The sequence below is a fragment of the Stigmatopora nigra genome, chromosome 17 (genome assembly GCF_051989575.1).
Source record: "Stigmatopora nigra isolate UIUO_SnigA chromosome 17, RoL_Snig_1.1, whole genome shotgun sequence".
NCBI classification, from domain to species: Eukaryota; Metazoa; Chordata; class Actinopteri; order Syngnathiformes; family Syngnathidae; genus Stigmatopora; species Stigmatopora nigra.
Genome location: NC_135524.1, coordinates 1,736,072 through 1,750,599, shown reverse-complemented (window position 1 = coordinate 1,750,599; position 14,528 = coordinate 1,736,072). Strand labels below are relative to the sequence as shown.

The 14,528-nt window shown below is 49.0% G+C and overlaps 1 protein-coding gene across 1 annotated transcript in view; it reads left to right on the top strand.

Moving 5' to 3' along the window:
* The first annotated feature begins 209 nt into the window (after nucleotides 1-209).
* The window catches only part of ntng2b (netrin g2b), a 28,747-nt gene continuing 14,428 nt past the window's right edge, over nucleotides 210-14,528 (top strand). Inside the window, exons 1-3 of the mRNA XM_077737262.1 lie at nucleotides 210-487; nucleotides 881-1,330; nucleotides 7,244-7,887. Coding sequence (XP_077593388.1) covers nucleotides 1,067-1,330; nucleotides 7,244-7,887 — 908 coding nt within the window. The 5' untranslated portion in view covers nucleotides 210-487; nucleotides 881-1,066. The remainder of the gene's footprint in view (nucleotides 488-880; nucleotides 1,331-7,243; nucleotides 7,888-14,528) is intronic.

Genomic DNA, 14,528 nt, shown 5'->3' with positions numbered 1-14,528 from the left:
GCTCGGGAGAGGGGGGGGGGGGGGGGGGTGCCGGAGCTACAGCGGATAGTGATTGAAAGTGATGGGCCAGAGGATTTAGGTGGAGCCTTACGGAAGGGAGGGAAGGAGGGACCACACCACCAAAAGAGAAAAGGAGAAGAAGAAGAGAAGCCTCTAGCATCCCGCGTGTAAAGTGACCGAGAGGAAGAGGAGGAGGAAGAGGAAGAGGAGGTGCGAGGACGGAGAGAGAGAGAGAGAGAGAGAGAAAAGAGAGAGAGAGCGGCAGTACGAAAGAGGGAGGAGAAAGCCGAACGGCAGCCTTCCCTCAAAGTCAACATTTTGCCACTTTTGCTACTCCTCCTCACAGCGCGGCGGCGGTGGCGGCTGAGGCGGCGTTCCCTCGCAGCCAGTCAGTCCTCCCTCGCCACTCCCAACGTCGTCTTCGTCCTCCTACTCCTCTCTTTTCCGCGCCAGTGGGGGACCACCGGCTCGCCCATGCGCGCCACCGGTAAGTGACAGACGCCGGCCGGCGACCCGTCCGGGGCGCCACTCGCTCGCTACACTTTTTAGAGAACTAAAGAGTCGGATTTGGGGGGGCCGCGGATTCCGTTACCGACTCCACGTGCGCCGTTAAGTAGGGCAGGGAGAGGGGGGGTGGCGGGAAAGGGGGCGAGTGGGGGACTCCCCTCGTACGCAAACTTTCTTTCGGATAAGAATAGAACAGAAAATGGGCGGGGATGTCATTGCGATGGACGGAGATGGACGTACACTTTTGTCCAAGGATTACAGACGCGTATCGGGGATGGCGATTTTATGGGCGTGAACGTCGGGGATGGTTATCCTGGCCTGACTTTTTTCATCACTTTCAACGAGTGTAACTTTTGACTCCGCCCCTCCGCAGGACTCCAGGGTATCCGAGCGGAGGAGTAGCGTCGTCGCCCCCCCCTGCTCGGACCCGTGAGACCATGTTGAAGAGGTCCGTCCGGATCCCTCAGCCAAAAGCCAAAGGTCGTGGGCAGGAGACGACAAAGATCGCCCCGGATCGGCGTGTCCAGCGTTGGGCGGGGATGGCCGCGCCGGACCTACTATGATGGGCGCCCCACGCCGAGGAGGCCGGAGCGCCGTCCCGCTCCTGGGGGCGGCGCTCTTGCTGCTGCAGTGCTGCTGCTGGGCCCCCGCCTCGGGGGGCCGTTACGAACTGTGCAAGTCTCTGGTGAGCACGGACGACGGCTCCGTGTGGGAGCACTACGCCTGCCAGCCCCGGGCGCAATCCATGAAGGACTACGCCAGGATCAAGGTGGATCCGCCCGGCGTCACCTGCGGGAATCCGCCCGAGAGGTTCTGCACGTTGGTGAGTTTTTTTGTCAATCACGCTTGGCTTTGTAAAAAAAAACTGCTTGATAAAGCCAGCCGTTTTGACTAAAAAGATATATTTAGATGACAATACAATGACATTGAGGAAGCTTCCTATGGCAGTTATTGCTATCAAACTCTGGCAAAAAAAGTTCAACGTGAAAATATTGAGCTAAAACGCTCCTTTCTGACCCAAAAAAATACTACAAAATATATAATAAACTACAACTCTCTCCTCTCAAATGTAGTCAAAGCATAGATCATATTTGTATCTTCAAAATGGCTACCCAAATAAAGTGCAGTCCAAGCTATTAAAGATCGGTGTATTCGAGTAGAGTTACCCAAAGACTTTGGGCTCCAAGCCACGCCCATCTCCCCCGCAAATGAGCGTCCGGGACGACGAAGGGCAAACTCCACGGGAAAACTCGTTAAGATGTCAGCAATATTTAACGCGGCCGGCCGGCCGGCCGGTGGGCCAACGCTGGCTGCACGCTGGCTGCACGCAGCTCAAGTATTCATATATTCTATCTTTATGGGGGAGGGAGAAGCCAGCGAGCCGCCACCGCCCTCGCCACCACCGCCCTCGCCATCGCCACACGCTTAAAAACCAACGCTAACGTGACGCTTGGGTGCTAACAAAACAGGATGAAGGCTTTCATTAGCCATGAACGGGATGCGGCTTGACGTGTAATACTTTGCCATTTGTTTGGTGGGTCCTTTGGGGGGGAGGGTCACTTCATTTGCTTCATTTGTGCGTACGTGGCGGTCCGTCCGGGACAGCCCGGGCGTATTGACGTCGTCCGGCCACTAATGGCATGGCAAGGCGGGCTTGGAAACTTGTCCGAGTCAGCATCTGAGTGAGCCGTGATGAAATATTGATGGGCTCCTTAATGGGCTTCCTCGCTAGGGTCGGCGGGCCCACCACGCCGAGGGAAAGAACATGGTCGTCTTTAGCAGACTCAGTTATGAGCGCCATCTGAAGGCCTTTTTTTTTGGTCCCAAAAAATTAAGAGAACTTTCCCAGTATCTCTGATCATCCACTTGATAAAAGGCAGTTTTTTTGGGACCCAGATACATGGGCCCTTGGCATGTGGGGGCTACTTATCTGGACACTTGGGGGCTGGAGGGGGCGCCCTTTGCCCTTAACTGGGAAGGCAGTGGGATGCAAGGTGCATTTTCTCAGGCAGGCAGCTATGGTGCTTCTTCTCCCGTTGCTTTTCTATCAGTTCTCGGCTCTTTTCCTTCTGCTGGCTATTTTTAGAGCGAGCGGGATGCTTTCTGAAACGGGAAGGCGTGTTGTTTTTTCTCTCCTCGGCGGCGGGACGGGCGCAAATTGGCGCTAATGTTGCACCCCCTCCAGGGTTTTTTCTGCAGCGCAGGACAAAAAGACGTGACATCACAACCAGAATAACGGGCAATGGCTAGCTTTACAGTCAAATGAAAATGATTATTCCTATGAAATCATGTTCCAAATCTGCCTTATTCTAGCAGAGTGGCAACTCCAAAGGCTTTTTTAGTCAAACGTGGCGCCGCAAACCAACGCCCGCTTGTCGAGTTTGTCGCGCTGGCGGCGATAAAGAAAAAAAAATAACAAGATAAATCGGTGAGAAGCAAAGGGGGGCTGGGGGGGGGGGGGTGTATCGCCCCCTGTGGAGCAAGTACAGTAAAGCCAAAGAAGTGCGCTGTCACATCCAGAAAAAGAAAATGTTTTTAGGAACATGCTGGCACGGCTGAGTGAAAAAATTTAATATAAATACATATATATGTATTTTTTGCATCTTTTCTCTCGACTTATGGGATGGCATGCAAAAATGCAACTTTTTTTTTTTTTGGTGTACGGCTGCCAAATCCTTCAAAATCAGCACGGGATGAGAAAGCTTTCTTTTTCCCCGTAAATAAATGATGGGGATAGCCAGACGTCAGAGCAGGAGATGCGCAACTACGGCGCCCTTCCCTGATGTGCGCGCACTTTAATTAATCATCTGACAGGAAGACCAATGCTGACCGTTGGATTTTAATGTAAAAAAAAAAGCAATCAGGGCAATTGTCCAACAGCAAAAAGTCAAAAAATCGATATCGACTTAAAGCATGGCATGCTTTGCTTCTTCATCAGGGAATGGAACAACAACATGTTTCAAAATAGTGCAACCAATTGAGCGTAGATGACTGGGATTGGCTCCAGCACCCCTGTGAGAGAATTGTGCAAAATGCTTGAATGGATGGAAATGATTGGACTGCCACTTTAAATGAATTAGACGCCATAACTGGATTTTTTTGACAAAACGGCTCATTCAAAGTACGCTAGCTAAAACTTTAGCCTATAGGTCCGCGTAGGGCGCCGGGGCCTAAGTACGGGAAGACGGGGAGGCCGATAAAAGATTAACGTCGTAAATGAAAAAGCAATATCGGAGACTCGGGGCCCTCCAAGGCCTTTTTAACGGGAGGGTCATTTCACTTGGCGTCGTCCCTCCCCCTCACCAAAACTAAATATATTGTGTGTTTGCTCAGCGGCCCTTATACGCTTTATTCCCCTTGTTGCTCATATAACTTATAGCGGAGTGAGAAAAAGAACCAGAGAGGGAAAGAAATGCTGTGTCATCACTAAAATGAGACCAATCGAACTTTGGAGAAATCAAATCGGCAATCAGGATCAATTTCATTGCATTACACACAAAACACAGTAAATGTGCGTAAATTTGTCATGGGATGGTACGGCAAAAAAAAGTTGAATAATGTGACATCATCATTGAGAAATGAGCATACTATATTATCAGGGCGGAATTACGGAAAGCGGCGTGGTGGCTGTTGCCGTGGAAACGTGAGGGATCATTGTCAGACGGGCTTAGCGGCGTGGGCCACCTGCCGAGGGAGGAGGCATTTGCGTGGGACGCGGCCCCGCCGTCCTGGCATAGTTCCGCCGAGATGGGACGGACGGCTAGGACAAAGTCAACCCTACGTAGGTATCCACGGAAGCTGTTCCCGTGGCATTTTGGTAAAGTCAACGTGGCAAACGAGCTGGAAGAAATCCAGATGTGTCCATTTTTTTTGGCCAATTTTTAGGTCATTTTTTTTGGCCAAGTGGCGGCGAGTGGACGACGGAGAGCGTATCTGGGCCACTTGCCAGCGGGACGGCTTTCAATAGGATTTGCAGGTGGAGGGTCACGGAGGGAACAACAATGCCGCTAATCCGCCCGCCGCTCTCTCCGCTCCTCCCACGTGGTGGCTCCTCCTGGCATTTTTCTCCTTCCACATTTGTTTTCCCGCCGTCCGCCATCCGAGTAAATCTAGCCGAGTGCGTGTTGAAACCTTGAAAGGCGGCGCTGTAAATTTGGCTTTTTCTAACAAAGGGCGCCGCTACCGCCGCCGCCACTCGCTACCTTGGACGTGAGTGACGGCTCACTTTCCTCCCAACAAGCACCCGCCGTTTCAATGAAAGCCAAGTCGTAAAACATCCTTTCGTCTTCCTCTTCGGGCCTGAAAAATGCCTACAAGTAGTGCCATCAAGATTTTTTTCATTTTAATGGATAAAGCGCTGTGTAGTCCCTTCAAAATCTTCTTGTGGGTTTTCCCTGGGTATTCCAGATTCCTCCCACATCTAAAAAATAAGCAAACTTGGCTCATTTGACGCAAAATGGTCTCCTGGTGCCCTGCCATTTGACAAAAGTGGTTGGGATAGGCTCCAGCACCCCTGGCAAACCTTGCAGTACAGAAAATGATTGGATATTGTTCAGTACTCCATCAAGTATGGCCTTGTTTTTATTGCTGAAGGATAAAAAAAGGGTAAAATGCATGGAATGATTACCGACTCCATTTATATTTGTACTTTTAATGAGATGGTTGGTACGATTAGACTAAAAAAATGCAGCTAGCGAGCGCTAGGCTCGTCGGTAGGCAAGATTCCAGGCTTTTGCGCATTGTGGCTTGTTGTGACTCGGCCTCATTAGCGGCTTTTGGGTGGGTGTTCAACTAGCCGCCTCCCACTGAGCGTACGGCGGCCGCTCGCTACAAAAAGAACAAAAGTACAAACAATATTAAAGATCAGCGGGGGGTAAAAGAACTGTCACGGGGGGAGATTGAAAGAGAGATAGAATACAATCTAATTGAGCGAGTTGTTACGCAAGTGTACGCCACAGCCAGCCAATCACATTTGCCGGGACTGAAAACTACAATTATAAAAGCCACAACAAGACTCAAACGGTCCGACTTGAAGAGGAAAAAAAAGCAAGAATTGTCTGGGAATGACAAGATATTTCAAGCCAGATAAATGCAGGCAAAAGTGAAAACAAGTCTAAAAAAAATGAAAAGCCACTTTCTACCAAATCAAAGGCAGTTCACCTCTGAGCAATTATCCGAAATTCAGCTGTCAAAAATGAGCACTTCAAAGACGACTCCAACTCATCCATCATTTCCTCCTCCTTTTAACAAGATAAAATGGACGACATGCAGCTAAATAGGAGCCTAATATGCCAATAAGTATAGCCCAAAGCAGCAGATATTTACAAAACTGACTGTAAAAGTATTGTCAAAACTCTTCAAGCCTTCACTGTCACTTTTGAACGCTGTAAAAAGTCGAAAAGTAGCAGAGAAAAATGTCTCCTACAAGCAAAACATTCACTTTACAAAACAGTTCAATGGCAACATTTTGGTCTCAGGTTACAACAAATAAAATAGACAAAAACAAATCTAGAAATGACGCTAATCAATCACCATTGACTTCAAAAATGGACCCTAATACCAAGATATAAAGACACCTGTAAAACCATATGGCTTATTTGGTGGATAAGAAAGCGCAATGGCGGCGGACCACGTCGAGAAGAAGAAGGAAGGTTATTTTAAGACTCTCCATCAGGAGCTTGTTAAGCGGAGAGCGCCAACATCCAAAAGGAATATTGCATTAGCTGCGGGCGGCTATGGCTACAAAGAGCATAAAAATGGAATCCCGGCGTACCTGCCGACTCTCCTAATAAGTGGGAAAGACGGCACGGCGGCGGCTGATTAACCCGACCAGACAAATAATAGCAATTACGCGGCCCTCTTTTTTGTAGTGTAACTAAACGTCGGCAGATGATAATCGGCCTCTCCGAGTCTGGCGAGTGCCCCCGTGGGGAGGGGAGGAGGTTAATGATCATTAGCCGCGCCATAGCATCTTTTATGGCAAAGACCGAGCCAAGCCAAGCGGCGACGGGAGAGATAGAGAGAAAAAGCAAAGAGAGGGATGGCTGCCGGGATCTGGGGGGATATCTCTGGGTAAATATTGAACTTCTGTGCCCGTAGAAAATGTCAGACAACTGGCTGGCGGCGCCCAGCCACATCCAGATTACGGAAATATCCACCCGGCTCACAAATGCGTCGGGTCGACTAATCCGCGCCGGCCGGGAAATGGATGGAGTTCGCCCGTCCACGCTTGACGGCCTTACGGTCAAAGTTGCTAGTGTCGCAGAAAGAGGCTAACCTGGGTTATGCGGGTTGACATTTGACCCCACATTGCTAGGAAATGGGCTAAGGTGGCACGGACGTTAGCTTGAGAGAAAACAGCTATACTACTTATAAGATATTAGTGTATGTATGTATATATGTGCATATATATGTGTATATGTGCTTATAAACGTATATGTATATGTATATGTATATGTATATGTATATGTATATGTATATGCATATGCATATGTGTATGTATATGTATATATATGTATGTATGTAGTTGTATGTATATGTATATGCATATATCAGCAACACACTTATTTATTCATGTATTTACTCATGAACATACTCATGACCTATCTTTTTATGTCTAGAATGCCTTTTTCTGTGTCTGTATTCTCACTCTCTTGCTACCGCGACAGGGAAATTTCCCGAATACGTGAGATAATCGAGTTATCCGATTCAAGCCGTGTCCATTTTGTGTGCGTAGGAAAACCCGTACCTGTGCAGCGACGAATGCGACGCCTCCAACCCGGACCTGGCCCACCCGCCGCAACTGATGCAGGACCGCGAGCGCAACGGACTGCTGACCTACTGGCAGACGGTGACGTGGAGCCGTCACCCGGAGCCCCTGCTGGCCAACATCTCCGTGTCGTGGAACAAGAGCCTGGAGCTGAGCGACGACGTCCACGTGACCTTCGAGTACGGGCGCCCCACCGTCATGGTCTTGGACAAATCCACCGACCACGGGCGCTCCTGGCAGCCGCTGCAGTACTACGCCGACGACTGCCTGGACGCCTTCAACATGGCGCCCAGGCGTGCCGCCGACCTGAGCCCCTCCAACGTGACGCGGGTGATCTGCACGGAGCAGTACTCGCGCTGGGTGGGCTCCAAGAGCCACAAGAACGTGACCCTGGAGGTACGGGCCCGTTTGGCCGTCTTTGCCGGGCCCGGCCTGCGCGACGTGGACGCCCTGTACGCCCGCATGGAGAGCATGAAGGGACTGAGGGACTTCTTCACCTTCACCAACCTCAGGCTGAGGCTCCTCAGGCCCGCCCTGGGGGGCACCTACGTTCAGCGGGACAACCTGCTCAAGTACTTTTACGCCATCTCCAACATCGAGGTGCCTGCCAGGTCAGACCATCCTCATATTCTTGGATTAAAAGAACTGAATATTCCGTTTTTTATAGATCTAAAACAATGCTTTTTTTTGTTGCTTTTTTTAAAATATATTTTTAGATTTTACAAAATCATTTTTTAACTAAAAACACAGGAAAAAATTGATTTAAAAATAACAAATATTGATTTAAAAGAAGGAAAATCTGGAAATTTAACATACATCTATATTTTTGATCCTAACACAGAAAGTCGACACTCATGATTAACTTTCTCGGGCCGCACAAAATGATCCGGCGGGCCAGATTTGGCCCCCGGGCCGCCACTTGGACACCGGTGCTTCTTATCAGGTGCCGAAATGACAGAGAAAAAAAGACGCTTTGGCTAAAAATAACGGTTGTTGTTGTTGTGGTTATCGGCAAAGGCGTCTTTGACTTCCCGTGTCACCGTTTTTCATCGATAAGTAGGTCCCATTTGACTAGATATTATGATATACACGCCGGATGATCAACGTATGGCTTTTTTTTATAGCGCGGCTGGCCATGATTGACGAGGCAAAGGCGCGGCCTCGGCCGTGGCACGCCAGCGCCACGTGGGTGCGGCGTAGGGAATAATTTCTTCGGTGGCAAGTTTGCGACAGTGACGGATGCCCGGGGGCCGTGTGGCGTGCGCTTAAGCAAGCGTAGCGCGTGGCTCCAACCTTTCACAATTACTATTCCAATCAATATGGCGGCCTGACATTTCAATGGTATTTAACGGTGTCGTTGGCTCCGTCCTGGAATGGGACCAGTTATTGCCAAGTTTGGGACTGGAGAGTGTCCAATGTGAAAATGAGCCACGCTTGGGAGGGGGGGTCGGCGCCATCTTTTGTGTGTGTACGAGCGGCTGCTTTTTAATGAAGTCTTGGCTGATGCTGACACAGCAAACACGTAGAAACACACACGCATGGGGCTAACAACAAGCCTCTGGCATCCTGTAAAAGGCCTGCAAGGTATTGATCATCACTACTTTTCAGTCTCAGCACAGAGCGAGGGGGTTGATAGCCAGGCCAGGGCGGTCAGGGCGGGGGGACGGCCGGCCGGCCCACTCATTAGCTACATTCTACCTAGCTTCGATTGTACAGTTGTGGTCATCAGAGTACACACAGGGTGGGGCGGGGCTAGTCACTTATTTTATTAAATTGATATGAATGCACTTAGAGCAGGAGGATATTGTTTTCATCCAAAATTGTAGCAGTTAGTCAAGAAAAATATCCTTGTCTTTGCAGTCTACACAGAATGGGTGCTGTCACTCACAATTCAAAATATAGAGAATTAAAATATAGTATTTGATGGCTCAATTTCGGATTCCAACTCACTGCCGTATGAAAAAGACCAGTCAACGTACTCATTTTTCATACCAGCTCCTCTACGCTATCAGTTTCAACTATGCAGAGGCACAACATCCATTTTCAACAGTCATTCTTCATCTATTTTTAACTCCTCTTTGACGATATCCTATAAGTTAGCCCGTGTGTCAAATTGCTTTTGGCGGAATGGGACCATGGCAAAAACCTTGGACTGGGTTTGGAACTCCAGACTCCCTTCCCGACCCTGAACCCCATCTGCCATATAGAAAATGTCCGCCCGCCCCTCGCCGCCATCTTCCGCTCACTGGACCGGAAAACGTCTTTGATAATGTAAGCGTTCATGCGTGGCGGCACGCGGGGCGGGTGGTGCCGAGTGTCCAGGTGGGCTAGATCTGGTGACAGCCGTCCAAATATAGCCCCCGCCCCCCCCCCACGGATATGACAGAATCGGCTCCCTTCTTCCGCCCCTTTGGCCCGTAATGTAATCGCTTATCAATAAGTTATTTTGGGCGGCTGCTGGGAAGTATTAGGTGATCGGGGGGAGTGGGGGGAGTAGGAGGGGTGGGCTCGAGTCCTCGACGGTACGGTACAATCAGGGTCGCCCGCTGCTTAAGGCTGTGAAATTGATTTTTTGGGCTGAAGGGGGCGGGGCCATGAGTCAATGTTCCTGGCACAAAAGGCTAAGCTATTTCATCTCATCTGGCCTCAGTAACACGCCGGGCTTTCCGATGCTTGGAATTTGAATAATGAATAATATTCGCCACCGGCGGGGCCAAATGGGTTTTTTTTTTTTTGACGCCGTGGCGGCCGGGCCACGGGACGCCGCCTAATGAGATACGGCGCCGTTATTGACGCAAAAGCGACTCCTCCGTTGGCTTTTATGGGGCCTCCACTTGTCAGCGGCCAGCTGTTGAGAAAACGTCATATTTCAAGCGTCCCTCAACATACCCGAAAGACTTCCAAGTGAACCCGGCGCCACAGGGTGACATCTTCTTTATCTGACGTTGCACGCTGGTGCTGAAAATAGCTGGCGCAGGTGTGCGGGAAAAGCTAGGTGCTCAGCGCTTAATAGTGCTGTCCTATCAATAACGCCGTCACCGGATAGGACATTAGCTTTGACGCTAGGGAAAGAGAGAGAGAGGGGGGGAGGGGCTAAATTTAGCCGCAAAAACAAAACTCACAGAGCTGCCGGAGGTAGTAGCTTACGACAAAAGGGGATTTCAGGTCAAGTCGGAAGAAGGTCGAACTCGTACAAAGACAATCGATAGAATATTTTTATCGGGAAGGTCGTGGGAAGAAAAAAAATAATGGCCGTGGCGGTTGGGATGGGCTGCAAAATTTGCCCCGAACGGTCGCCGGCCGGTCTGCATTCTAGATTAGACGGCGAGTCAGAGATTGGAGCCTTTTAATGAAATAAGAACGGGGTCGTGCGCTGGGTCTTTATAATGGAATCAAGCAAAGGCCCTAAGCTCGGAAGGAGACCGGCCTAAGTGGATTAGGGCCAAGACAAGGGGATGGGGGGGAAGGAGATTGAGCCCGATGAGCGACCGGGAAGTCGCCGTCCTTATTTTTTCCTCTTACCGCCCGCCCCCGTAAATGTATCATGTCGCTTACCCGCCGCGGAATCTTGGCTTTTGATTTGACGGCTGCGTGCGGGTGGGCTGAATTTTATTAAAGAAGACACTTTGGTAAACAGTCCGGCGCTGAAAGAAATGCCTTTTCTCAACATTTCTACTTTCAAAAATGGATTCTTTTCACAATTGCTAGAGATTTCCCGCAAAAAGCGATGAAATAAACACAGTTCTTCTAACAAGATGACTTTTACCATTTACTAACAACACTTTAAGGCCAAATGTGGAGTAGCCTAGCAGCCCGCCATGCCTATATTTCACAATATCAAATCCTGTCATTCTTTACATATCTCCGACTAGTTTACAAACAGCAGAAGGAAGACAGTGGGCGCAAATGTTGCCGAGCGCCAGCCAAAAAGCCCTTCTTATGGCGTGGCTGCTGGCGAAGCAGGTGTCGACGTGGCGACAGGTGCTGCTAAAGTCTTTTGGAAGCTTTTGTCCGAGAGGAAATATTTCATCTGGCAAAAGCACATGCGTTCTTGTCAATATTTTCTTCACGTCGACTCGTAACAATGAGCTACTCTGTCACAAAATGGTCGCCTTTAGGAAGAGCTGGCAAGGAAGAACCAGGCTTCCCCGCGGAAGGTGACCCGTCGTACCGGGGTTCTTGGAGATGATTAAAAAGTTGTGCTAAAAGCCTCTCGGTCATAAACACGCTAATAATTAGGCCCTGATTGGCTGGTGGGAACTGCAACGGCTACAAAGGTTTCTTGTCCGAATTGGCGGATGGCGGACGGCGATGGCGACCCACGGGCCCGTCCGTCTTCTCGCTCCCGTTTGCCCGCCGTCGGGCGTCTTTTATTTTTTTGTCTTTTGATTAGCTTTGACTTTGCCGAGCAAACTATTTGAAAAATAAAAGTTTCTGTGCTGGCGAGCGGCGTCCTTCTGCCCGTGTGAAGGTGAGCCGACGTACGGGAGGTATAAGCCCCCGATCAAAGGCGGCGCAGGGAGAACGGGGGGAAGAGAAAGGAGGAGAAGGGAGGAGGAGGAGGAGGAGGAGTAGGAGTAAAGGGGGAGGCAGATGATGGATTAACTGCTAGTTTCACGGGACCGGCTCGGCTCGGGAGATTCGTGATGTGAGGCCGGCTCGACTTAAAGAAATAGATAGGATTAAAGTGGTGCTTGGGGTAGATTTGAGTTTACAGGTTAGCAGAGAGCCACATGTGGCTTGTGAGCCATAGGCCATAGTAGTCACTAGCTAGGAAAAAAAATGGCATTTGTGATGATGTATTTTACATTTTTTTTGTATGTAAGCATCCATTTGGACTAGCAAATAATGATTGTGTTTCCCTACAAAACTGGCGAGGATCTCTAAGTTTCTTTTTATTTAAAGAAGCGGCGCTATTTTGGACGCTGTCACTCATTGGATGTCTGCTTTGGGCAAACGTTGGCCACCCTGCGCAAAGAGATGTTCAATTTCCCACACGGTCCACCCGGACAGCTCGCCTCGTCCTATTGGCCGCCGAGGCGAGACGGCTCCCTGATGGGTATTCCACCCGGCGTGACAGACAGAAGAAAAAAAACGAAATAAAAGCCACTGACAAAGCCCAAAGTACTTTCCAAACAAAGCCATATTTATGCGTCAAAAGCAAGACTAAAGCCACGATGGCCTCACTGAATATTTCATGCGAACGGACGGTGGAACGAACCGAAAACGACTGTGGGCCGGCACACCATTTTGTTCTAAAGAGTCTCCTAAATGTCTTTTTTTCTCAAACCGGAATGAATTAGCGGCTAACTCGGCAGTTGTTGATGGACACATCACAGAGACGCAAACTGGAGTCGTCCTAAAAATAACACAAGTGACACAAAAAAGGAAATATTCCCGTCTTCAATAAGAACGCGTACAAACTCCGACTTCCCGGAATGCAAAACCCGCCTTCCGTCTTTCTAGTCAGAAAGTTTATCTGTCGGGACGGCCACCTGAGCGCCGCCTTGTAAATTCCCGGCGGCTAATTGGACGTGACCGCCTTTATGTGCTGGCATCATAAATTCACCCCCCCCAAAGAAGAATGTCTTTTCTCCTTAAACTAAACGGCTCATCTATTATCTTGGAACGCGTGTCGTGGCGGCCATGTTGGCATCCGTCTCGACTGAGTGATAAGCAGCTATAAAACGGCGCCGCCCATGTTAGCGGGGGGAGGCGGGGTCACATTTTAATAGAGCAGCCCCAAAAATGGGGAGTATTTTGACTTAGCTTAGCTAAAGATTAGCATGAGCTTTAGCTGTGGGCCATCATAAATTTGAAAAAGGCAAATGTCAACATAAAAATGCCTTAGGCAAAACATGTGCGGGTCAAAAACTGAAGAAAAAAATGAATATATACATTGATTTAATTGATTTACATAAAATGCCTAGGGCACATAACACACATACACTCAGGGCCAAACTTTTTGGCTTTTAAAATTCATTTCATATTTTATTGTTAATAGTTTTTCCCCCTAATGACTGACAGTCAAATTGAAATATGAAATCAAAGTCTAGTATTCCGAGTATGGTTGACTTTTTCCATTTTGCTTGAAAAACCCTAAAATAACTTTTGATTTCCAACAAACGCTAGCCACGCCCTCGTCTTACTTTCGGGTTGGCGCACAATTTCACTCGTGTACAGCGTGCGTTTCGTGGCAGATCTGCGTTTGGTCCGATGAATTATTCAAAAAAAATGGCTGCTCTAAGATGGCGATGACGATGGAGAAGGAGGAGGAGGAGTTGTACGTCATCCCCACTTTGAGCTGCAAAGTATGCACGCCGCCCGTTAAATAATGGAGGCGGCCGGATGCACGCGGCGGCGGCGGCGTCCTCCGACCGTCTCCTTCCGTTTTTTTTGCTGCCCGTAGACCAGAAGGCAGTCTTACTCGTTGGACTTGGATCTTGGTATTTTATTCCTGGACTTGTTGGGCCAAGTCAACTGTCTGAAAATGGGCTAAAGTGCTCATCAAAATGCACAAGATGGCGCCTTGTAAAGGAAGTAAAAGACCTTGACAAGTTGCTGACCACAGCTCGGGTCAGCCGCATTAATTCACGTCCACATGCCGCGTTTGCTAAGTGCTAATGTTAGCTTTCCCACAGGCCAGGGAGTCCAACAAAAAAAAATCAAGCTGCTTTTCACACAACTTATTTTCAACAGGGAAGGAAATCTTAGAATTTTTCATTCCATTTCTGAAATACTTATCCTCACAAGAGTCTCGGGGGGTGCTGGAGCCTAACCCAGCTAACGACGGGCACCAGACCGAGACCGGGCGACAAGCAATCATAGCTAGTTAGCATACAATTAGCAAATGTGGATGAGAACATGCAAATTCATACACAAGAAGACCAACCTGGCATCAAACCCAGAACCCTAGAACTGTGAGCCACACATGCTAACCACTTTACCACCAATATTGATTTTAAATTTTGCAGTCAGGCCTAGTTTGTAATAAAAAAAACGTTGGGAATTCCCTTTGCCTTGCCGACAAACGTCCCATTGTGGCACCACCACTAATTTAACACACCACCACGCTAGTCACTGACTGACTTACTGTTCATGTACGCGTACAAAGAAAGAAAAGGGATAAAGAAAGAAAGAAAGTAAGAAAGAGACTCTCTAGGACTGCACTGAAAAGGAAGTGACTATTGTGCAAATCCCCCAACGAGCCCCGAAAGCCCCCCGAGGTGACGGATGGGAACGTCACCACGGC